Here is a 26,463-nt window from a genome sequence, read left to right on the forward strand (position 1 = left end):
AGCGAGGTGTATTAATGTCAACTCGATATAAATGAGACATACTATACAGTAAGCGAAATAAAATTAGCTCTGGAGCTTGAGTAACATATAAATATATATATATATATATACATATAAATATATTATACAAGAGTTAAATGACACGTGTGCACCGAATATGCATCTTGTTATTTATAATAAAGAAAGAAAAAAATAATAAAATTGTTTAACACTTCTTACCTTTTATTCCATCTGCTTCGTTATTTGGTATTTTATGTCAATAGTAAAAATTACGGAATTCAATTTTATAAAGATTTAAAATATTACATGCACATCTTCTTTAGAAACACAATTTTTGAATGCTTTGATATTAAATATCTACAAGTAAAAATAAATGAATTAATTAAGAGTCAGACGCAGGAAATAAAGCGTAAGTTCTGTAATTTATTAATTGTTGATATTCCTATGTTTTGGTATTATATTTGGACCATCATTAGTCACTATTAAAAAATATATAAAAGATCAAGCATAAACTATAAAATGATAAAAGAAATCATATATAATATACAATACATAGGTATGTCTATAAAATGAAAACGTGCATACATCTTCTGTGACCTTTAGTAACCTCTACAACAGACAAGTTTCTGCGCTTTCAAATGTTAAAAAATGAAAAACATGGTTCTGATTATTCGGAAGCATTATAGAATGTCTACACGTTTGATAGATTATCGCGTAAGCTAGAGAAAACGAGATGTAACGGCAAAGAGAAAACATAAAACCGAAATCATAAATCAGCTACTTACCATATGCCATCTCAAGACACCACGAGCCATATGAATTGGAATGCAAACTGTCAGTTACAATGATGATGTCATTACGCATGACATTTACATAGTACAGAACAAGATCTACTAACATTTCTTTTTATACGTTGAGATAATGATAATCGCGCGCCAGATTTAAACTTTAGGGAGGCTTCATACACTTGTCCATTGTACAAGTTACTGAAAATTACTGCAGATGTATACATTTTTTTTTACTTAATTTTATTGTATTATATTTTATGTTTTTATAAGGCACGCTTTCATGTATTCTTTGACAGTTGCTGATAGCTAAATATGAGAACGAAACGCGTTCGAATATTAGTAATTAATAAATCATATTAAAAAGAAAAAGAATTTGCGTTTAATTTACGTATCAGACTTTGAATTAGTCCGTTTCCTCTAATTTGTGGAATTTAAATATTTATTGAGATCTTGAAATTATTGAATTTAAATTAAATATTCAAATAAACATTTTAACATGTAAAAATTAGAAAAAAATAAAAGTAAAATTAAATAACTGTTAAAATTGATTGGCAAATATTTTTAAATTACGTATAAGAACGTTTCAAAGAAAAATTAATTAATACTGTTGTATCTTTTTAAAAATTCTTTACTGGTTTTAATTATATTTTTTTATGATGTAAAGCATGATATATTTTGTCAAAAGTAGTTGGGAGAAGAAATATATTTCGTTCGAAATGTTATTTATTAAGATGCAAGATATTTCAACGAACTTTTTATAACAAATTATTTGTTTTTTTTATAACAAATTATTACATGTCTGTCATTTTTATATATAAAATTTATTACGAAATTCACACGTTACATATGTGGAGAAAATCCGAGAGCGAGAAAGAAAGTAAATAATATGCTGGTCGTACTTTCCGGATCCTGTTTGGGAACAGTCGCTTCGAGGTAAGTAACGTTTTGAAAAAGAAGGAAAAGAAATGAATAGCAGGAGCATGATAAAGCCATCTGCATTTTTATGAAGACCCGTAATTAACTCTATCATTATTAACTCTAAAAACACATGTGACGGCACTTTGTTAAAATTCGGAGAAAATCCTGTTAATTAAAATATCTTGCTGTCGATAAAATTATTAAAATAATGACTTTTTGATTTTTCACCATTATTTTCATCAAAAATGAACACATATTCATGACATGCACATTATTTTAATCAATGATGCGCAATTCTGAACAAAGTCAGTTAATCAATCATCTTAATGATGGAAGATACACATGTGTGAAACATTTAATTTATCTGCTTGATTATTTTAACGTACATATACAGAAAACTCGATAGATTTATTAGAAGCATGTGACTTAAGTTTCAATTATATTGCACGATAAATGCAGTATAATAAATCTGCTTGTATGCTTTGATAGATTATACACTGAAAAAAAAATTTGTTAACTTGATTAAACCTTTCAACTAAATTACTATTTTGTTAATTAAATATATATTAGTATTTAAGTCAAATATATACAAAATTTAGATTTGATGTTATATTTAATTTAAATATTTTTATATGTCCAATTAACAAAATAATATTTAGTTGAAAGGTTCAGTCAAGTTAACAAATTTTTTTTCAATGCAATAGTTCATAGCAGATCATTTGTTATCGAGAAAACATTGCGCACTTATAATAATCTATATAGATATAAAATAATCTATATGGTATTCAAAGGACAGCAATTTTTTCCCCAAAAAATGATGATAGATAAGCGATAATTTATAAAATCATAATAAAGAACAAATTACATGAAAAATATTATAAAATAGAATACTTTGATTTCTTTTTACGTAAGAAATCGATCTTTAAAAAATATAAATATTGTACTAATTTAATTGAAAATAGCGATTTGAAAAATTGCATACACAATTTAATAAATTAGACATCACAAAATGCAATGTTCAAATGCAATTATGATTGTTTTATTTAAAGCATAACAATGCTTTTACTATAATAAATAATAGAAGTCTAGAAATATTTAAGAGAAAGATTCTTCAGAATCAGATCAAAAAATTTAAAAATATTGTAACAAGAAACTTTTGCAAATTAAAAAACTAAATATATAATGAGACATTTATATAGTTTATTCTTTATTCGTTCTCTTTTACGGTTTTCCTCAGGACACGATCGCACATATACTTCGTACGTGCGTGCATTTGCGACAAGAAACCAGTCTTCTCCACAATTTTTGCAACGATAAAACGACTATAAAGTCTTCGTGGAATCGACAAGGTTGTACACGCACATCCGTTCGAAAGAAAAATATCTTCCGCGTACTTTTTCTGTTTTTGTTTTATGCATATTACCTTAATTGTTAACTTCTAACAACTTTCATATATTTACTGATTAATATATAAAGCGCTGCAAAAATTATATATAGAATTATAAAAATTCTACTAAAAATTGTTTAGTAAAAATTTTATCGTAATTAATTAAAATTATGATGCCACATTAATAAAATATTTGAGACAAAGATTTATCATTTATTTCAAACATTTTCCAAAGCAAAATGTAAGTACAAACCTTTTCGTCGATCGATTGGCGTACATTACCATAAAGAGGATGAAAATTTCAAGAATCTGCATCGGCATTTTGAGTTCTGGTGCTCCAGAAAGTCGATGATGCACATCCGTTATGCACTATCACTATTGCATTCGCACGGGGCCCATATTCTTTTGCATTTTTACTGTAAAGAGAACAAAATCATAAACTATTTTTGTCAATATTTATATATTTAATTTAGAAAAACTACAGAGAGAGAGAGAGAGGGAGTAAGAAAGAGAGAGAAAGATTATTCAACAATTGATGATAACATATATCGTCACACCTCAAATAAATCTCCCTATCTGCAAAGAATAGTCATGCGTTCGCATTTATATCAACTTATTTTGCTGTTTATCTCCCGAATCTGATAAATGCATTATACGAAATTTGCATCCTGAAGTATGCCGCATTTGAATTCGCCATAACCAACGTATGCGTATTCGGCGCACATCAATCGCAAATTCGACACAAAAGAGCATTGAAATTATGTGAGAGATTCCACTTACCGGATCTACCTACTCTCGTCTCATCGGTGTGCGAAAGAATCGGCATATAATCACCGATATATAATCACATTCACAATAATAAAGCTTTATTTATCCCGAGACGCAATAACGCGCGCGACCCGCGTTTATTTACAAATGACTCTGACGTCGCGCCGTCGAGCCTCGGCGACCTTCGGCCGAACTCGGGCGCGCTCGGCAGCGCACGCGCCGACTAGCGGCGGAGCAGCACAGCACTTTGACTACCGCACGTTTATTCGTACCACGACCGGCGTGGGAGGAGGTTCGCGCGCGCGTTGTAAACACTTCATGCTCGCGTATAGACGACCGAGAACAATACTTCGCGCGTCCTTCTATCCGGGTAAATCTTGCGTCGCGAAAAACATTCGCGCCGTCGTCTTAATTGATAACGCGAGTGTATTCGGAGAAAACTTTCGGAGAACGGTGCTTCGGCGAAAAGCCTTGTCTCGTCGGAATAATCGCCGGGAGAGGCTGAATCAGTTTCAAAACAAATATCCACGTGTGTTGACAGCTCTCCATGTGTTCCGGATATACCGCGGAGGCTCGGAAGATTGAAATTGACAAGCATTTTGATATAGTTGTCTCCCAGGATCTACGCGAATAACTCGCCAGGATGTATCGTTCAAATCGAAGGTGAAACTAGGATTATTTCAAGCGCGCGAAATTTGAAACGTGTAGTAAATCGCGCGGGATTTTGCATCGCGCCTTCGCGCGTTCTCAGGTGTGAAACTGTTGCGTCGCGAGCGTGTAAATGTGAAACTTAACGTGTGTCGTCGTCAGAAAAACGTAGAGTTTTAAAGGATTCGCGGTCGCGAATGTGCAGTGGTAGTGCAGTGGATATGCGTCGCCGATTTTTGTGAGGGTGCCCGGAGTTTCCTCGACCTCGCTGGACCACGAGGACTCAGGATGATGCCGGCCAAGATCTTCGGAATTTACGTGCTCTTCATGATGCTCTACGTCGACCGAGCGGATGTCATCGAGGAAAGAGGTTGGTACACATTTTGCATTTTTTTTTTTTAATTGAATGTATACTTTTGGAAATCCTGCTACGACTACCGATGACAGAGAAATATTCTCGGAAAATATGAAGCGTTCAAAGGTATGTCAAACATTATTATCAGTTAGATGAATCGATAATATTCGAACGAAATAATCACGATGAGTTAACAGGTAGTTTGAGGTAGAACGAGATTAATAATATACATATATACTTATATAGCATTCATTTGACTTATCTAAATCTTTCTTAATTATAATGAAGATAATTTAAATATGCGTGGAAACTTGATTTTATGTTGTTTTACATATGTTTTATCTCACAATATGTAAAGTTGGATGTGTCTTTTATTGCGACATCTTGTGCGAAGTAAATTTTTCAATAATAATTCATAATTCATGGTTTCTCCAGAATTATTAAATTAACATTTAACTTAATTATTTAAAAATATAAATATTTAATTTCCATTCAAATGTGAATAGATTATTAAAATTTTTTATACATACGTGGACATAAAAATACGTAATTGTAGAATTTTGAATGAAAAATTTTATTAATAAACGAAAATCATGTACGCACATATGCATATATGCGTGTACGCACAAACTAAATAATTTATTTAAAAATGTAAGATTTTAGTACAATTATTGTTATCTTTTCTCTCATGTACATCAAATCTTTAATGTAACAATTATATACGCATATCTAAAAAATTTTAAAATAACATTTATATTTTTCAAATTTTTTAATACACTGGATATTTTAATATAATTAATATATTTTAATATAATTTTGCACTGATTTTAATTTAGTTGATTTATTTATTCATCAAGCAAATTTACTTGTTCCGCTTAGCTGGACAAACATTTTAGTTACGCAAACTTTAATGCTTTTATGAATCGCGCTTTCTCGACTCACTCTCGATTCAACTCGTTGAATGTTCGTCGCGCTTCCAAGCTCGCGATTTTTGCAACACTATACATTCTGACTGTGTATAGCAAAGAAACATTTTTAATGTAAAATATGATGTGCCTGTACATACATATTTATATCTTTAATCCTATAATATAAAAATATTTATTTTCCAATATTTGGTTGAAAATAATTTAAAATTTAATACGCAATTTTTTTTGTGTGCACTTTGTTCTTAAAATATTTAAATTAAATTTCAAAAATTTCGCAAAAATTAACTAAAAACTAATAATTGAAACTACAGATACTTATTATAAAATTACATCAATTCTTTGACTTATATAATTATATGATTTTTTTACATCTACGTTGTACGTTTATACCTGTTCGCGAGCACGGCACAATTATCGCTCGATTGATAAGAAACTGCGTGTCTCGGCATTATGATAAGAGAATCAGAGTGCCCTTTCAATAGTAAATCATAAAATACAGAGACAAATCTCGACTAAAATTATTTTCATCTTTGTTTCTATAAGCATAAGCAAAAGCTAAAAGATTATCAATAATACAAATATTGATGGAATAAAAAGGTAAGCAGCATGTCTTATTTTCATGCCAGAAAATTGTATTCTTATTTTTGCGTGCGATTGATAAAGTATCATGATAATCCACCATAAACACTTAGAAGAAAATAGATAACACAGAGAAAAATAAATAAAGGACTTACGATTTATTTGCCGATTTATCGCGTCACAAACATGACGATGTTTCTTAATTTGGTCTCTTTCTTTTTTCCTGTCTTTTTCTTTCTCTCACGTACAGTACGAAGAAAGAGAAATGCCATGAGTTAAATATAACTTGTTAAATGGTTAATTAAGCTTTAATCAGTTCGGTTCATCCAAAGCGCCAGGACGAGAACGAGGGCAATGATACGACACCGTTTATTGGAACTTTCGTTAAAGCGATAGTATTGCACAAAAGGAATAGAACGATAAGACACTGCAAACGCTTTTCTCGGAATTTAATTTTTCCTTCGAATTTATTTATTAAATAAAATTTTTTAATTCAAAATATATACCTACTGTAAAATTTTGGTGGCATTTCAAGAACACTGATTTATATATATCTTTTTCAGAGCATAAAAATATTTTTCTTATATTACTAATACATTAAATAATCAACTTGAAAATATTTACATTGAAAATTTATTTTACTGATATATAAAATATTATAGATTTCTATAATTTAATTAAAAAGATTATAAAAAAGCGCATATAATTTGTATTTAAATAATAATTTTAAAAAAATTTGAATTTTTGAAGCCATACACAAAATAAGCAACACGTGTATCTGTATGTTTTTGAGACTTTTTAATTTTTCTAAATAATTATTATAGTCGATGTTTCCTCGCTTTCTCTCCCTCCTCTCTTCTTCTCTGTCTTGATAAGATATTATATAAAAATATATATTTTGAGAAGATTCTCTTATTGAATTATTTAAAAAAAAAATAGAAAAAATATTAGCCCTAAAAGTTTATAATTAAAATTTATTTCTTTGATGTAATTTATTATGTATAAAAAAATCAGATAAAAAATTATGTTAGAAACTAGTATAAAATGTTGAGTAATAAAATGCGACCCAGTTCCATTTACACGTGACTAGTTTGAAAATAAAATTCACATTTCTGTAGCATGACATGGCGATGTTGCTCTACTTGCTAGAAGTAGCGCTTCCTCCCATTTTGTTTTAGTTACAGTTTGTTGAAATAACATGCAATATATTATTCAATTTTTCCATGATACTACATGAATAAAATTCGAACAGAAAATATTTAATTTCTATTTTTATGAATAGGATAATAAATAGAACATTAAAGAAAAGTATAAGCAGATATTTGCGTTCGGTCATTGCAAAATATAACAAATAATTATAATAAAAATAAATAATAATGAATTTTATATATAAAATACAGATCAAGAATGATTTACTCTTTTTAATATATTGAATGAATTTTTTCATATCAGCTTTGCTTCCATTGTATATCAAACTTCCTTCGAACAAAACTGTCATTGTCAAACCCTTCAGTTTCTTCAAGTCGTTAGTGCATACTCTTCAAGTAGTGCACGGTATTCCAACGGGCTCAACCTTACGACGTCGAATCTCTCGACATAAAGACGAGATGATAAAAGTTCATAAAAATGTACGGCTAAATAAGGAAACTGGACGTCGGAGTTGAAGATTATGCGGTAATTCTTCATTGAATTCTTCAGCGAAGTATCGCTCGGCTGAAAAAGCAGACTGCAATGGAAGCAAGAACGCGTTTCCCCCGTTCTTGAAGCGACGTCTGTCCTCTCCTTTGCCTTCACTGTACAGAGGAAAGACATAGAGGAGCGGTAGTCAGCCAAGCATAAAGCAGAGCCAGCCTCGAATCGAACTCCGCAGCCTTGCGTGGCACAGGAACAACTCAGACATGTCCAGCAAATATACAGATGATTATTCCATTTCAATTGTCTTGTAGAGGACACAAAAAAAATTGAAAAAGATCGTATAAAAAATATTAAAGGGAACTAAAAATATTTAAAAATTTTTGAAAATATATAAAGTTATAAAAAACACAAAGAAACGAAGAGAAAATTTTAAAGTGCTCTGAAAATCGTTATTGCAAAATCTTGTTACTTTAAATAAGAGTTTCAAAGCATTCTTGATTAAATGCAAACATATTTTTTCATAACATTATGCTGTTTATTTTTCTTATTTTTTAACACGCGAATATTGCTTATATTTAATTAAAATTCTATGAAAGGAAATAACGCATTAAGACACATTTATACATTCAAAATAAAATGAAAGATTTATCAAATTAATGAAATTTATTTAATACGAATTAGGTATTATAAATTTATGTCATTGCGTTGTTAAATTAATTTGCTTTGGAATTAAATACAAAGATTAATTTAGCTTTTCTCTCATACACGATTGTTTAATATCTGACTTGATAGATTTAAACACAGCAATTTCAATCTTTAAAAGTGACTACTTATAATAAAACAGTCGGGTGTTTAAATTTATTTATTCGTCTAATTCAGTATTTATTAATTTATTATAAATTTATCCGTGTTATTGCATTTTTTTGCAAATTATGATAGATCGGTGGGATCGAAATAGTGTTCCCACGAATCAATAACGAGTCGCAAGGATGCAAGGGAACGAGCTCGGGTCAACACTACTTGAACCGATGTCGATCACGACAGACGAGTGACGCATCGGTTCGCGGATCATTATTACGCGATGATATTAATCTAGTGAATGATTTAAATACACCATTTCATCTTTTTAATCTTATACTTAATTTTCCTCCTTCTTTTCATTTTATTTCTCTTATTATTCATTACTAAACATATTACTTTATATAAAGCTAAGAAAAGACAATTTACTAACTTTCGCATATTTTTAATAATTAAGAATACAAAAAAGCAAAAGAAAAAGAGGAAAGAGAGAGAGAGAGAGAGAGAAATTGAGATTTGAATTAGAAATTTTATTGTCGCATAGCCTGCTATTTATATTAAATATTGCTATCAATTTTTCTTCTTAAAATTTGCAATTCAATATTTGACGAGGCAAAATCGTAGAAAATATTCATGAGCGCGATTTATCGTGAAGGAACTTGAGCAGCAATGGATGTTCAGCAATTGAGCTATCTCTGCTGATGCAACGACAAGCAGAAGCAATCAGGGTCGAGCGACAATGCATTCACCTCGCGCTTTGAATACATTTTACTTTATACATTGTCTCGCATTGTCGTTGTTTCTTCGCTAATTGTCATTCTTTTTTCTTTTTGTTCAAGACAAAAGATCTATTTTAATTTAAAATATTTTTTGCAGCAAATATAAAACTGGCGTTTAAATATTATAATAGAATTCTCATGTAAACTTCATTAATCCCAGGTCATGAAAAAAATTAATAAAGCCGAAAAAACATTTAAAAATATGTGTTGCATAAGAATAATCAAGCCGCGATAGGCATCAGAAAATTTAGATCGTATTTTATTATCATTATTTAATTGTCGTAAAGGTACAAGGTATGTATTACTACAATATAGTGAAATACAATATAATTACGGTACAGTTACTACAAGATTTATATACGCAATCTTCCGGACCCACGTGTTCTAATGAACGAAAAAGGAGCTCGAAGAGTAATTTACGCTCAATTACAAGGAACGCATTCACAGCCGCGTATAGACGCGAGTCTAAGCGTGCGTAATTGTTTAATGGGCTAATGAAATGATACACCCGCCGAATCTAAGCGCGCACAAAAAGCCAATTGTACACACGACATTCCACGATTAGCTCGACTTCGTGCCATGTCGTCTCCGCGTCGTAATAGCTACACGAAGAGATGCTTCACACGCGCATAATTTAACACGCTTCGCGCGAAATTATGCGCCTGGGAAGTGCTCTCCTCTGAGAACTAACATTTTTCTTTACGCACACGCACGTATATGTTTTGTGCTATTTATTATGAATGCTGCGACTATGAAATTACGATTAAATTAATATAAATATAGAGAAGACTTCTATGTACATCACTAACTGAATAAAATTATTTTTGTATACACACATGTCACAATGTTATGCTTGAAAGGTTACATCGTTCTGCCATAATACTATAAATTTAAATAATTTTTATTAAACAAGAAAAATTTCTTTATGTTTAATGAAAACATAAAGAAATATATTGCAATATATCTTTAGTTTATTTTTTAAAATCTTTATGAATCACATATACTTTTTAATACTTATTGATACAAAATTTTTATAAATTTACGGGATTTAATAATATATTCGTGTTTTTTTATATAATAAAATTACAACAATATGCATACCAAATCGAATCCTCATGCATTTCGATACGATTGTAAGAAAAAAAAAGTGGCAACGTGGTAGAGGAATTCTGTGCGGAATCCAGTTCGTTTAGAGAGAAAAGATATATCCAGCTGCGAGGGGATGACCCACCTTTCTATTCATCTTTTTCGATTTTCGAGAAATATCTCAAAGCAACCAGACTATTGCATATATAAAGTATGGACGATTGAATTGGTATATTGTTTGCATGTACGTGAAAAAAGAAATAATGTAACGAAAACCTTTCACTTCCTTGCTTTAGCGTTATTATGATTCTATATAAATGGCAGCACAAAATGAGAGAGATAAAATATATTTTATAGTTAATATATTTCTTTACGTTTATCCTTGAATTTGTTCTTTAAATTATACTTGGATTTTCTTTCTGCATTTTTTAAAAATTGTAATCATACATATTTACAAATATGTACGAACATGTGCGCGATTGGAATCTGTATTTTTGTATAATCAGAATATTTTATATCAAAAATCGAGTAAAATATTTAAAATTATTGGATTTATTTTGTTATAGTGTATATTATTTTTTTTTAAATTTTTTTTGGAAATAGCTGAATAATTTTATTGTCATCTCTTTGAAACATATTTCTGTATTTTAAATGTTGCCAGATTATTAAATATTATTTGTGCAAAACAGAAAGAATATATTTTTTTAAAGGGCACATATTTCCCATATGTGTTTGTTTCAACGTGAATATTACATACGAATACGGTCATATACAGGTATGTAAAACTGGATCTAAGCTATCATTTATAAATCATATTTTTTTCATGCTTCTCGTCCACACCCTTGCAAAAGAATGCATGAGGCATTCCGGAGATTCTTGAAGCGCGTGCTTAGCCAGTTCCTATGATGATCAAGTAGGATACGATTAAATGAAATACCGTACGATTTTTTAATCATTTTTACGTTATATAAAATTATTATTATACGTCATATAATTATTATTAAAAGTATTAAATAATAAAATATATTATAGAATAAAATATGCTCTGATTTATAGATTCATGGAAATATTATTATTATCTTTAGATTTTGAATCTCTATTAACTATATTTTTTATATAATGCACTTTAATTTTTATTAATTAATTATTATAAAATAAACGTGAAAAGTACAAATCCAGTTAGAGAAATCTATTCTTAAAATGTGCTTCGTCAAAACTGACAATGAGATATTTTATATAAAATCAATTCTCTTACTAATATCAGCTGACTTTAAAGACTGTATAAAATTGTTGAGAAATTATTCTTCCGCATTTTGCGGTTTTCATAATTGGTCATTCGCGAGATAAGTGTTTAACCAGGAAATTTAAAATCCAAAGCACATATAAAAATGATAAATGCGTTTTACGAAACAATGCAAATCGACACTAAATTATGATGTTTAAACATTAGACTTGTTTTAGGTTTTTACAATAAAATTTTAGTGTATAATCTTGTTTTTTAATAAAAAAAGGAATTGATTGATCGACACTGGCTAAGGTGAAAAATCTTTTATTAAAAAAAAAACGCAACGTTTTGATCCTGAATTGGGTCCTCTTCAGGTTATTAATTTAAAGTACATGGTAAACTATTTTTTATAAATTCTTGTTTTTTAAATTGATCACACGTTAATGTTTTTGAAAATATTTTCTGATTATCGTCTACTATGTGTCATATCTGCCGCGAACTATTAAAATGTGAGAAAATATCGAAGCTGTTGCAATATCTGATCGCAGCGGAAATCGGAACGCGTGCATGTACCGAGTCGTGCCAGTCGACGATGAAGTTCAAAGACTTGCGGCATTCATCGGTCTGAAAGAGTACGACGGATTCTGACTACGAGGATCCCCCTTTTATTATCGAGTATTGAAGTTCAACGACACTGCCCTCGATGCGTAATCCCAAAGACCACATTCAGCAACATGTCCAATGCGAATCTCGAGGTGCGAGTCTCAAGGAACACGGCCACAGCTCGAGGGTCACTAGCAGGAAAGGATTTGTAGTCTCTCGTTGAAACTTGACGTAACATCGGCGTCATTACAAAATAGAAAGCGCTTTTAGAGCTAAGAACACACGGTCGCATTGCAAGAGCTACTTGCTTATTTTAAATAGACGACGATCTTTTCATGGCGGAGCTTAATAAAATTCTGAGCCGTTTTTTATTTCTTTGGCTTTGTTAAAAATTTGTTATGATTTTCGGGTCTCAATTTGCAATTGTCTCGAAAAAATATATCTTCATTTTTTTCCCACAAATATATATAAAATATTTTCAATTAGCATTAATGTATGATCTAAGATAATTGAAAAAGTAAAAACAGGTTGCAACATTTATGCTTTTAATTGTAAATAAATTTTCTTACGTAATAAAGAAAATACGAGAAAGAACGACTTATTTGACAGCAGCATAAGAGCCTTCTTGAGACGAGTGAACTCGACCAATAATATATAGTGACTTAACACCAGTAGCACTCGGTGCGCCTCGGGTGCGAAGTGAGCATAACTGCGAGACGGTGGAGTTTAATTGAGGTTGATGAGGGGGGCGTTCGTATTGGCCCGGAATTCAATGCCGCGATGATGTTTCTTGCTCGCAGCGAGACAACGTCTTGAACGGAATGTTTCGGGAAAATCGATGAAACCGTCTGGTCGCCGAAATGCAGGTAGCAGAAACGAATGCCCCAACAAAAGAATCATTTTGTATGAAAAAATCGCTATGACGTAACCTTTCGTCATCACGATGAATCTATATTCTAGTTCAACAACGTTATAAGATGAAAAGATAAAAGAAAATTCTTGTGTTGAAAAAATTTAAATCAATACAGCTTATATCGATGCATTATTTTTACAAAAATATACACATTTACAGCGATAATATTTGTATAACATTTGTAAATAATATTTAAAAGAGGAAAGAAGGTTTAGGTATTTGTTTGGAAAAATTAGATATCATGAATTTTATTAATGAAAATTATATTAATGTAATCATCATCTTTTCTGATTAGATCTCACAAGACATAACCGTCGTTTAAAATTGTTTATAATCTACAAGATTTGTACATTTTTTTTTCTGCATAAAATTCTTCACTTGTTTAAAAATGCAGAAGATATCGTTTATCGGAGATGTTTGTCATGATATTACAGTCCATAGTAGTTACTTAAGTGCTTGCCTTACGGTACCTATAGGTACTTCTTATCAAGCGCGTTTTGTACGAGACTCGTATGACACTCGGCCTTTGAATGGAGGCGTTCCAACAGCTTCGACAATCGAGTTGTCAGCATCCTGCCTCAAGCTATACGTATCTATTTATATGTGTAATGAGGAAATTGCAAAAATGCCAATATATTTTTGATTTTATTATTACAGAAAAGCAATTGGCAAAAATACAAATAAATATGGCAGAATATCTTTACAATACACGAAGAGAATTTTCTTGTAGAGTTTATCCTCTGAAAATCATGTGGTAATCGTGGGACAATATATGGTATTGGAAGAATTTTATAAGAATTTCTTTGTGTGTGTGATTAATATTTACCACGATAAAAAATATTAATTTGTACATAATTTTTACTATGTACATAATAAAATTAATCGAACATATTTTATATTTTATTGTGGTAGATGATATTTTTTATTACGGTAAATATTAACAGAGAAATTCTTATAAAATTCTTTCAATACCATATTATCCCACGATTACCATGATTTTCAAAGTAAATTCTAAAAGCAAACTCTCTCTGTATATTAGAAAATAATATGACGCTAGATAAATATATATAAAATTATGTTATAAGTTTCTCATCTCTAAGTATTTAATACCTAGAAATCCAGAAAATTTTCTGATATTAATTGCAAATTTTTTTGACAAATGTTACTTGTTTCTAGATATTGCTTCTGAGTTATTGAATGTCCAATTATGCATCTCGATATTTCTTTAATAGTCCAATCCAAGCTCGACTAAAAATAATTGATATCGCCAAAGAAAATCCCAGATAGAACCACGATTACAGAAGCATTTGGAATGCACGTGTTACGGTAGTAAGACAACGGTGAACTGATTCGCTAATTTTTCATCCGCAACGATATTTCCCTACGATGCTAAAGTTAATCGAGTAATCTCATTCAAGCGATCCTTTTAACGAGATTCCACATTCGAGTCTCTCCTCGGGCTTGAACCTGTTCAGTGAGTTCGGGCAGGCTCCACCAATGCGCGCCATAAAATCGCAACGACGTCAAATAGCGCAAAAAGACCGCGGTAAAAATCTCTCTTGCTCTCTCTCCCTCTCGCTACTTCTGCTCCTTTTTGCCTCTCTCTTTTTCTCCCGGACGTGGAGGACGTTCGCGGGTTTTCGTCGTGAAACCGGGTCTGACGACGCGCGCAGGGAGCCAGCACATGGTTCCAAGTTGCGTGCCGCGGTTACAGAGCAAGAACCTCCCTCTGGCCGGGAGGAACGTGCACGTTTCGCGTTCATCCTCCGTTGCTACCTTCGACATTCTTCCCGTCCCCTGTTCCATTCAGGCATAATAACCATGCAGTTTCCCAGCGCGTCTTCAATGGGCGAAGATTGCACGCTACGGGCCAGTCCTTCTTGTCCTCTTCCTCACCGCGTCGCTTCTATCCTCCTGTTCTTTCTCTTGTCTTTTTCTATCTCTCTCTCTCTCTATTTCTCTCACTGACTTCTCTGATCGCGAGTCTTTCTTCGTCTTCTTCCCGCATCTCTTTCCTCTGTGCCTTGAAGTTTTTGCCTCTTTCTCTCTTTAGCCACGATACTCATCCGCTCGCCATTCTCGTAGAGACTCGTGATAGTCGTGTCCTTCGCGAATACGGGAAAATAATTTTACTTCCCCTCCGGGGGTTCTGCAAGATTGCGCTCGATGGATCAATGCATGTGTGGATTTATTTTTTGTATTTCTACATAGGCCATTTTTCGATACGTTAACGCAAGAACGTTAAATAATTTTTGTATTACACGTGCAGGTAAAGTGGCACTTTGTGTGCGTGTTTTCTGTGCGGGAAGTGGCCGATTTCCCACGCTGCCATTTAACGGCGACGCGGTGAGTGAATAAGCCGCATTCAAAGCCACTGCCTACGGCTGAGCCGTGTTTAAAGTCATATATTTTTTATTTTTTAAATTATATTTTATATTACATAGGAAATACAAAAAAATACGGTCAGTATTTTTTGTGTAAAGGATTTTCGGACAATATTTTTAAGAACTGAAGCCGTAGGCAATGTATTAAACACGACTATTCCCGCACCGTGCCGCCGCAAGATGGCGGCGTACGATCGGCCACCTCGCGCACAGAAAACGCGCACATCACGTGCGGATTGACAATTGTTCTCGCCTTCGGCTCGTGCGTCCATCCCCCGCACTCGTGACCGATTGTCAACTTTCCGCACTTGATACACAATATACTATTTTCAAAGAAACTGTTGTTAAAGAAATTAATGCAGAAGTTTAGATTTGATATTTAATTGTTCGAACATATAGTTTCTGTTGAAATATGATGTGTGTTTCATTGTCAGTTATTGTCAATAAATTATGACTTGCTATCGCCTCGATATTTTTTTTTAATTGGATCCTCAATAAATATCTAGGGGAGGGAGATATATTGGATGTGTCTATTATATTTATATATTGAATATTAATAAAAATGTATATTATTAAAAAATTAAATAATCATTTATATAAGTCAGATTTACGTAAATTTTTTCTTTCTCTGTGAAGTTGCGGACACGAGACTTCACAGTAACGTTATGAGAGCACATGATGTGTAGCATATGAGAAAATATCGCGAGACTTGTCTTTTTCTCACGTGTATATTGCATCTACCGTCACGCGAATCTAAAGACGTCCTATTCCCAGCGTAAAGTTACGAGTAGTCCGGAATGCAACCTTTTCATTTATTTTCTTGTTTTCCTTTCAGTCACGGTTCGTTATCTTATCTTAGGAAACAATTTGTAAGAAAAGAAACCATTTCTCTTTTTTTTCAAAGCCTTTTCATCTTTTGAAAGAGGATTTCATCCTTTAAAAGAAAGAATGACATTGTTGAACAAATTTTATCTAATCAATATACTAAAGATACGTATAATAAATCTATTCGGTGAATGGACCGTAATTTTTGCTAACACCAGTTAAAATTTTACATCAGTTTAGCTCCTTTTTACTATATCGACAAAGGAATCGTACCATTCCATTGTGTATAAGGAAATATTTTTCTGCTTTGTAATATTTGCGCGTACTCGTGCACGTATCGAAAGGATAAAGCATATCCGTTGATGAGCTACGGAACCGGAGGGTCGCGAACAGGCTCGCTCAACTTGACCAAATAAAGCAACCAGTTCCAAAGAAAACAGTCCAGATATGTCTCCGGGGACTCGAGCGCTCATCCAAACCGGGACTCGATGTCGCGAACTCGCGAGCGTTGAATCTTCTCCGATGCCATGTCGGGGTGAATGTCCACGCCAATCGATGGCCAGACTGGACGAACAAGTGAACTTGAGATCTCATTTCTACAAATTCATTTCGACTTGTCGGCTTACAAACCGTCAATTTTATCGAATTAATCGAACGTCAATTTTTTATATAATTAATATAACTGGACTAAGTAATTATTAAACATTTTGAACACGGTTGCGAGAGTAAGAAAAAGAGATTTTTGAATAGAAAATATCAATATTTTGAGGTTTTTAGATTTTCTTTGCTCATCATTAGCTAAATGAATATTAAATATTTTAAATATGTATTTTAATTATAATAAAGGAAATTATATCTTGTATTAGTACAATTATACAAATTGTTTATGAATTGCAATTATATCTTGTTTACATTTAAAAGATTGACTCGCTATCTTAATAAATGATATATTGCTTTAATTATAATATTATAATTTTCTACTTGAAACTGCTACATGAATTGATAAATACAAATGATAAAAATAAATGTAAGTCAATTAAATACGAAAAACACAAATTAAATACAAAGTTACCGCTAGAGTTATTATAAACGGCGATTTAATTCTGATTTACGCGTTCTCTATCGTATGAATATATGTCGCAATCTATATAATTAGTAAAGATACTCGAGTCACGAAGAAGGAGAACATAGATACTAATAATATATATGTAATTATAAATAAACATAATTACATACAACATTCACTAGCTTGTATCGTGGATATTTTTCTAGAGATTAAAGTGGCGCAATAATTAATAAGTTATTTGCAATCTATGAAAGAGTGAGAGAAAGGAATACACATACACGTATACACAATCCGTAGAATGGGAAAAATATCATTGCGTGAGAACGAACGCTTTATTGAATATAATTATCCTAGTATCTTATTTTTAATATAATATATTAAATTTCTTTAATATATTAAACATTTTTTTTAAATACATATATCGCTAATTTTTTTAATTTTTTTATATACGTATATTTGGAGGATTACATTTACATTAGAAATTTGAAAGAAAAAAAGTACTTTTACTTTATCCAGTAAAAAAGGTAATAAGTCGCAATTCACATCTGAATCTCCGAAATTGTCATTCAATTCCAGTCGCCCTTATTTCGCACATCCCCTATTTCTCTTTTGCATATTCAGACAATTCTTCTCGCTGCAACTGCTCGATGCACACGCGCTCCCGATGCATTTAGAAAACCCGTCGAAAAAACTCACGGGGAATCCAGACGAGTATTGTTGCCCCGACTGTCGAGGATCTTCTAAGCGTTGGTGGGCGAGAGACAGTGAAGAAGAGAGCTAAAGAGGGATGAAAGGCGCCGAGGGTTCGGTTACCTGCGGGTTCGCGATACTCAGGTACTGCATTGTTGCGTTGTCGCCAGGATACGAACCAGCACGGCTCCATAGTGCTTGTCAGGAAGGAAGGCTGTGCAACGGGCGAGTCGAGGCTAATCTGCGAGGTGGCACTGAAAATGAGACAGGAAAACTCGCCTCCACGGAACGTAAAAAAAAGAGGAACCGAGGCGTGTTGTGTGACATAAGTTGGTTTGCATGCACCTTGCGTCAGAGTAGCATCTAACGTTTGCTTTCCTCCACGAAAAATTGAATCGACGAAATATTCAGGCTGAGAATACTACAAAGGAGATCGATAAGCTTCTATAGAATTTCCAAACATATTATAATCTGTATTAAGATCTTAGGCATCATTTTCGCATATATTTGTGCATAAATAATCGCAAATATTAAATAAAAAATGGATATTTTATAAATTATATATATGTATATAATTTTTGGAATATATTTTTTTTATTTTAATATTATAAATAAAATTTTTTATTTTATAAATAATCGCAAATATTAAATAAAAAATGTATATTTTATAAATTATATATATGTATATAATTTTTGGAATATATTTTTTTTATTTTAATATAAGTATTGATTATTGAAAAAGCATTAATTAAAAAAATATCAGCATAATGAGCACTGTTTTCAACAGTATATATATATATGCTTCTTGTCCTTGCTCGGGATACGGCCACCCATGCGGAGTGTACTGAAATGCGTCGTGTGCGAGTTCGTCACCATGGCGAAACAACCACCATGGCAAGAATATAACGTTACACTCTGGTAGCAGTCTTGGTGTGGGAACATCGCCGAGAAGTATGCAAGAGAAGAAGAGTATATACGCTTGTACACAATCGCGGTTAAGGAATACTGTGGCTGGTTTAAATCACAGAGCTGAGGAATACGATATCCCTCGATCTCTCGTGTCTTAAAAGTATATCTTCGCCGTGAACATGTTGAAATCAACGTAACTTAATCAGGTCTTAATAATAAATATGCTGTTACAGTGATCGCGCAGCGCGCATGCTGCAGCGGGTCTAAACAAATAAAAGTTATAGAAGATTTTCACTAAATTATTACGGAATAAGAAATTATAATATATTTTGGCTTAATTTTTTTGTACTTTAAAAAATACAAGAAAATTTATATTTAAAACAATTCCTTTGCATTCTAGCAATTAGCAACAGATATATGAGAAAGGATGAAGGAGAATTTCGAAGATTTTTAGATTTTTTCTTATTTCAACTATCTTAATCTTTTTTGAAAAATGGAAAATTAATTTTAAATACTGATATATGTCATCTAAAATTAAATCGCGATAATTACTTTCTTACTGAAAGATAACACGTAGTATAGTCATTCTTTTTTTAGAATTTTATTACACACGTTCCTTATGTATTATTCCACCGCATCATTTTTTCCAATTTGATGACCGAAACAGACTCGATATTTGTCGTAAGAACTTCTTAATGACGCGCCGCAAGATTGTGCGTCATACATATATAGCGAATCCGTTCTCTGGCATTTTTTCTAAGCATTGACGCAGCCTTGCGAAAACACAGCCGCACGCGAAGTTTGGCCTATACGCGGCAGGAGAGTGTCTTGTATAAAATAAAAAAAGGTTTGCCAGCCATGTGAGTACATCGAGAGCACACTTGGTAGCATCATGTAGAAGCATATGTCGCGCTTTTTATCGAACGTTTTATTTTTTGTCCCGTTAATATTAAGAGACGCCCCTTGCTTCGTCCTTGGTCATTAAAGTCCGTTAAGTATTATATAAATGCGTATAAAATTGTTTTATATCTTATTATTTTTTGATGCCGTTATTGAAAATTTATCAGAACTGTAACAATTTCGATAGCGCTTGGCTTTGATAATTTTCAAGCTATTAATGCATTTTTAAGACGTAGTAAATAAAATATAATTTATTTTTTGATCCGATAATAAATTATACATCCTCTTTTTGCTCAGAAATTTAGAAATTGAACAAATGAACGGTATCGCAATTAACGGAATGGCCAACCCGTGTAATATATGTCGCCGAAACTTAAATTACTCGTGTAAATCAATCCAGGGTTCCCGTGCTGATCCCGTTATGGGAAAAGAAAGACTGACAGTATCTTCCCGCGCTCATTGCGTGTGTCTTTTTCTCCTTTCTTTTGCATCATATACGATCTCTGACAATTTATACTACTTTTTTCTGACACGATAGCGTTTCTTGACTCCGATAAAAGACCACAGAATTTTTCGGATAACTGTGTCTCCGAAGAAAAATCTTTTACGTTCTATAGTGATTCACGTAATTGTGAAATAAAATATGTAATAAAATATTTAATAGAAAAGGTGCAAATAAAAATAGTAACTTAACATATTAAACTCACATTACTATGAATATTTTCTAAATGATTTATCTTGTAATTTTATTCAGTATTGCAAAACTGAAAAATCTAGAGCTCTGATGTATAATTTATCATTAAATAGAATGATTTATGAATAATAGATTTAATTAATTTCTCTTATTATATATATATTTTATTTTTTAAAAATTCATACTTTCGTAAATATTTTTCTATTTCTTTTACAAAAATTTGAACTGTCGCGGTAATATAAAAAATTAAATGCCACGTTTGTAACGAATGAATTCCACCCGCCAGTCGGATGACGACTGTTGTCCGTTGAATAATACAATATGATGCACGCATGTTAGATATAACAATGAGACCAATTACGACGTATCAGCGGATTATAGAAATAAAGTAACTCACTTGTACATCTGGCGAGTATAGGCAGAATTCAAGTTCAAATTGCACGAGCATTGTTATTACATTGTCGTGATGCTACAAGTAGAGAGAGGGATCCGCTTTTGGGGACCATTTGCCTAAGCATCTTTTGCCTCAGATTGACAAGAGTCGACGACGAATACTGACTGCGAGTCTGATCGAGTGTACTCTTTGGTCAACCGGAGTAAAAAGGGGCGAAGGTGAATGAAAGGTCGACGCCTAGATCGTTTTCTTCGTTCTCTCTTTCTCGGCCTTACATTCCTCTTTTTTTGCCTTCTTTCTCCGCGCGACGACATGAAATTCCTCCGACGAACAGAGACTGCTCGGTTTCTGTTCGCCAGATCCCTAGTCAATGCAATCTCCGCGGTATCAAGGATGCTTTGTACGCAGGACGAATAACGAGCAGCAAATGGGTCCCGGCGTCTCTTAGAAAAGCTTAGAAAAGACGGACCACTTCAAGTTGTAGTCGCGCGGCAGCGAATACCGATGATAAAACCAGCTATTTGCCGGTTCACGTAAACGATCTTTTCCAGTTTATATGTATAATACATAAGACGGTGACGAGTAAAAGCTGCGTCTTACAATCGTAATTATGTCATTATCGTATTAGCTTCAAGAAAATATGGACGCGTGAATTTGATGGAAAAATATCAATACGTGAAAAAATATATTATGTTGCTTGATAAATTTCTAACAAATTGTTATTTAAAACAGTATGTTAATTTCATAGAAATATGTTCAGTATTTAAAATTACCAATTTGTCATAAATTATTTTTCATCTTGCAAAAGAAACAATTATTTTTACTTGCAGTTTTAACAAATGTTATCAAAGCATTATTAGTCGAGAAATGTCTCAAGATCTTTCATAGAGAAATTAATATTTTAAAATATAATATATATAATTAATATATAAAATTGATATAAAAAAGATATAGTCTTACAATAAATAATCTCTCTTTTGAAGTTGAACATAAAACATGAAACACACAAAGTACGATGGCACAATATAGTATACGCAGTTTTGTGTGTATATATGTGTATGTGTGATGTGTTAGTAGCTGTTTTCGCAGATGCAATTTACAACTCGTCGTAATATAATTCACAGCGAAATACGCGAGTTGCTTCTTAGTTCGTTCAGATCCTTTGCGATTCATCTCGCGCCTTTTTTCGGGCTGGTCGCTTCATGAAATATTCGCGATATCGACTTGCTCTCGCTGATAGAACTTGAAGCGAAGTAACGTCGTTTGTCCGTGTTGAGAAAGAAGGATAGATTGAAAAATCTGCACGTAGGAAATAACGTATTTATGTATTCTGTTGGCTTAACTAAAGCTCGTCTCGCTGCTCATTTTGTTATAGTGTTATTTACACGCTCTTGCGCATTCAAGATTCATGGTGCAAAGACTAAAAAGATATATCTTTTGATAATTCGATATTATCTGCATAGCAAAATTTTTGCTGTTGCAAAAAATAAAAATTATATAAATTACATTTTAAATTTTAGGTTGAAAAATTATATACAATTTATATATGTATATAATTTTAGAAATTTTGAAAATTTTATTATTAATTTAAATAAAAATGTTAAATTAATGGGGAGACAAGAAAACACATATGCTGCACATCCTCGCTTAACACATTATTAATCCAAAACTTGTGCTACATAAGTATATATTACTTACAGGATATACAGATAATTACATACTTAATATGTATATATTAAATATTTAATAGATGTAAAATCTGTTTTGGAAGAAAGCTTTCTCTAACAAAATTTTATTCTTAAATTATTTTTATATAAAAACATTTAATTACAAATATACGATTTTTTAAATTCTGCATTTTACTACAATCTTGCAGCAAATTAGAAGTATTCCCGAAGGATATTTTAATGAAAAGTTGAAAAATAGTAGCAGAAGTATTAGCCCTAAGAGAGCATTAGTATTACTTCCGGATAGTTTGGAATGATCTATGACATTCTCAAGTGCGATATTTCCTCAGTTACGTCCTACAAATAGTAAAAGTCCTACAAATTGTGCAGTTTCTTGCGAGGTAAGTGCCTGTCTTGTGATGCACGAAGCACACAAAGGATGCGTACACAGTCAAAAGGTCCTCAGCCACTTTGCGGTGTCCTTTTTGGAAAAAGACGACGAGTGGAATGAAAGGACGCTTCAATTCCGTAAATATTAGGACAGGTTCTACTAGGAAACCTAGCTTCGTAGAGAAAAGTACACAGCATCCCTTACGGAAGTAGCCTCTTATGGCTCACAAGACTGCATGAAAACCAATTTCTCCGACTAATTCAAAATTATTTGGCTCTTCAAATATACTATCGATGCCTTTGCATCAGTCTCAAATGTAATACGCGTGTGCGTTCCATAGGGTAATAATAAACAGATATATGTATGTTTCATTAAAATTTATTTCTTATTAGAAATTTTATTCGACTATTAAATAATTTATTTGTAATTATAAATTTTTTTCATAAGAAATAATAAATTTTAATGAAACATAATTTCTCGACGAGTATAATAGAATAAATATTTAAAACAATATTTAAAAATAGGAATAACGATAAACTGAAAATTATAATGTAAATGAAAATAATATAAATATTAAATATGTTTCTGTAGAAATTGTATGAATAACTTCAATAAATGAGTGAATTATCAAATTAATTTTTTATGAATTCAGATTACAAATATTTTACGCGGGACCTGAGAATTCTCTTTGATGTATTTTCATTCATAATTGTCTTGCATCAATTGATGTTCATTCATGTATCAACTTACCTTACTTTAACATGACTCTATGTTGCGTCGATAAAGTGCGTATTGAAATATGATGTCTGCACTTTCTCTTATCAATTCTCGTTTGTGCGAATTAAACAACGATCTTTGAATTCGGATTCCCGTATTATGATTCCATGCTTTAATTCAATAATCATATTTCGTATTTTAAAAGAGATAAGACAATTTTATCCATCGAATAATTGAATGCTATATAAGTTTATACGTATATTAGGAAATTTATTTATATGTGTATATCTTACGAAAAAATTAAAAGAGAAAGAAAATATCATTAAGAAAAATATATTTATTTTTAACAGCACTCTGTATTTATTTATAACACAGAACACACACACAAGCATCTTTTGAATCGACAAAAGATTTTTAAAGATCAATTTTTTCTCAGGCTCTCCTCTTTTTTCTCAACGATCCCATAGTTGTCGCGAACGAAAGTACTCCAGTGTCGGAACGAACATGAAATTTCCCACGAACTGTTGTCAGGATACACAGTCCTTCCGCTGCTATTAAGTATACCTCGTTACTTTCGCTGACTACGCACACGACATATATATATATATATATTATATATATATATATATATATATATATATATATATATAAATCTGCTGTGAACGAATGACGAAAAAAAAAAATTTCACGTTTGCCCCATTTGATCGTTACACTATAACAAGCATTCGCGCTACGGTTTGAAAATTAGTTCGCGTTTATCCCTTTTTTTCCACGCCGGCAAAGAGGAAAAAGTGCCAGGTGCGCTGTAGGAAACGGGCATGAATATCTAATATACAGGCGAACCCGGAAGCGAGACGAGAGGCGCACGTCCTGTTCTAAGGACTTCGTCTCTCCTTTCACGTGATCCGCGCCTCGTGATGTCCCGTGGGCACCGGCAGCTGCCGGTATGGACAGCCAAGTTCGTTCCTTCTGGTGTTTTAAGGAAATTTATATCCTGCTCTCTCCCTCATCCGTGAGTCTGAGAAAAAATCCAGCAGCTAGCTTGCCAGGATATCCACCCACTTCCTCTTGTACGATTAAAAAAAAGGAAGGGAAAACATTTTTCCTGGGAAATTGGAGGAGGACCTGTGAAAATTTTTCTACCTTTAAAATTGCCTCCCGAATTTTTCAAATATTTTCGTAATTAACGTCATAATTTTATTTAAAAATTATTTTTGATGCATATTAATAACTCTCTTTGACACATATTTTATATGTTTTAACAACAACTCTAATTTAGATAAATATATAAAATTTACAAATGTGTGTGCGTGTGTAATAATATCTTAGAAAATTGATAGTAAAAATATTCTGTCGAAATATAAAATTGTCAAATCTGAGATTGTCACGTGGATGATAACTGGTTCTAATTAAGTAATATGTAGTAATAAAATTCTTATTAGTACACTAGAGATACCTGGATATTATAAAGTAGGAGAAATCGAATTATATATATACAGAAACGAAGTCGTGCGAAAGTTTGAGAGGTAGAGGAGTCCATAAGGTGAACATGTGCTAGGAACGATAGATCATCCAATAGATTCATTGTGATCTTCGATCTTTACATCTGCGTGGCACATCAATAATAGAGCACACCAGCGATATTCTCGATATACGCTGTGCTCCTTTTCTCTCACCTTTTTTTTATAAGATTTTCTTACCTGGACCACCGACATCATCCCACGCTCGATGATGAGCAGGTGATGAACCTCACCGACCCATCTCGAAATCGAAACTTTCACACAGATTATATTTCGAAAAATCTTCGGTTGATCTAAGTCATAATTCTTCGTGTCATATTGCGACTGTCGATTATCGTCTGCATCTGTCGATCTCGCGCAGGTCAATTAAAATAAATTAAAGTAATACAAAGATGCTTATATTTAGATCATACAAACAATCACTTGTTCCTTTGTTAAGCGAAGAAAGATTTAAAAATTATAATATCAAGATAATTTAATCTCAATATTATGATTTCAACAAATTAAACTAATTAAAAAAAAATAGAATACATTTTATAAATTTAAAATTTACACTTTTCATCGAATTTTTATTATAGAAATGAAACTTTTTTTTATCATAACATATATAATACTTATATTAAAATTAAATTAATATATTTATCTTTGCAAATATATGCATAACTTTAATATATTGACAGATAAAGGCATCAGAGTGCTTCTATTTTTATCCAGTATATATAGACTCATTTATAAATATTTGTTTCTCATTTTCGACGACCACCCACGATAAATTATTTTTGTGCGATAACTCGATGCGATAGCAGTCGAGCACCTTATGCTGGTTAATAACAAACACAATAATAATGCCTTTCTTCGCTTATTTCCTTTGTTCGCCACGCATTAATCATTATTC

General features: G+C 32.1%; 1 protein-coding gene and 1 long non-coding RNA gene across 2 annotated transcripts in view; one reads left to right on the plus strand and one right to left on the minus strand.

Annotated features, from left to right (window-relative positions):
- Positions 1 to 2,854: 2,854 nt before the first annotated feature.
- Positions 2,855 to 3,984, minus strand: LOC114936122 (uncharacterized). The gene is made up of 3 exons (XR_003820659.1): positions 3,874 to 3,984; positions 3,347 to 3,509; positions 2,855 to 3,184 (listed from the first exon to the last, which is right to left on the minus strand). It is a non-coding gene; the product is annotated as an uncharacterized LOC114936122 (long non-coding RNA).
- Positions 3,985 to 4,141: 157 nt separating this feature from the next.
- Positions 4,142 to 26,463, plus strand: part of Egfr (epidermal growth factor receptor) — a 147,357-nt gene continuing 125,035 nt past the window's right edge. Inside the window, exon 1 of the mRNA XM_029309027.2 lies at positions 4,142 to 4,879. Within this exon, the coding sequence (XP_029164860.1) occupies positions 4,798 to 4,879 (82 nt within the window). The 5' untranslated portion in view covers positions 4,142 to 4,797. The remainder of the gene's footprint in view (positions 4,880 to 26,463) is intronic.

Source organism: Nylanderia fulva, unplaced genomic scaffold (assembly GCF_048542155.1).
Source record: "Nylanderia fulva isolate GAGA-0341 unplaced genomic scaffold, ASM4854215v1 Scaffold19, whole genome shotgun sequence".
NCBI classification, from domain to species: Eukaryota; Metazoa; Arthropoda; class Insecta; order Hymenoptera; family Formicidae; genus Nylanderia; species Nylanderia fulva.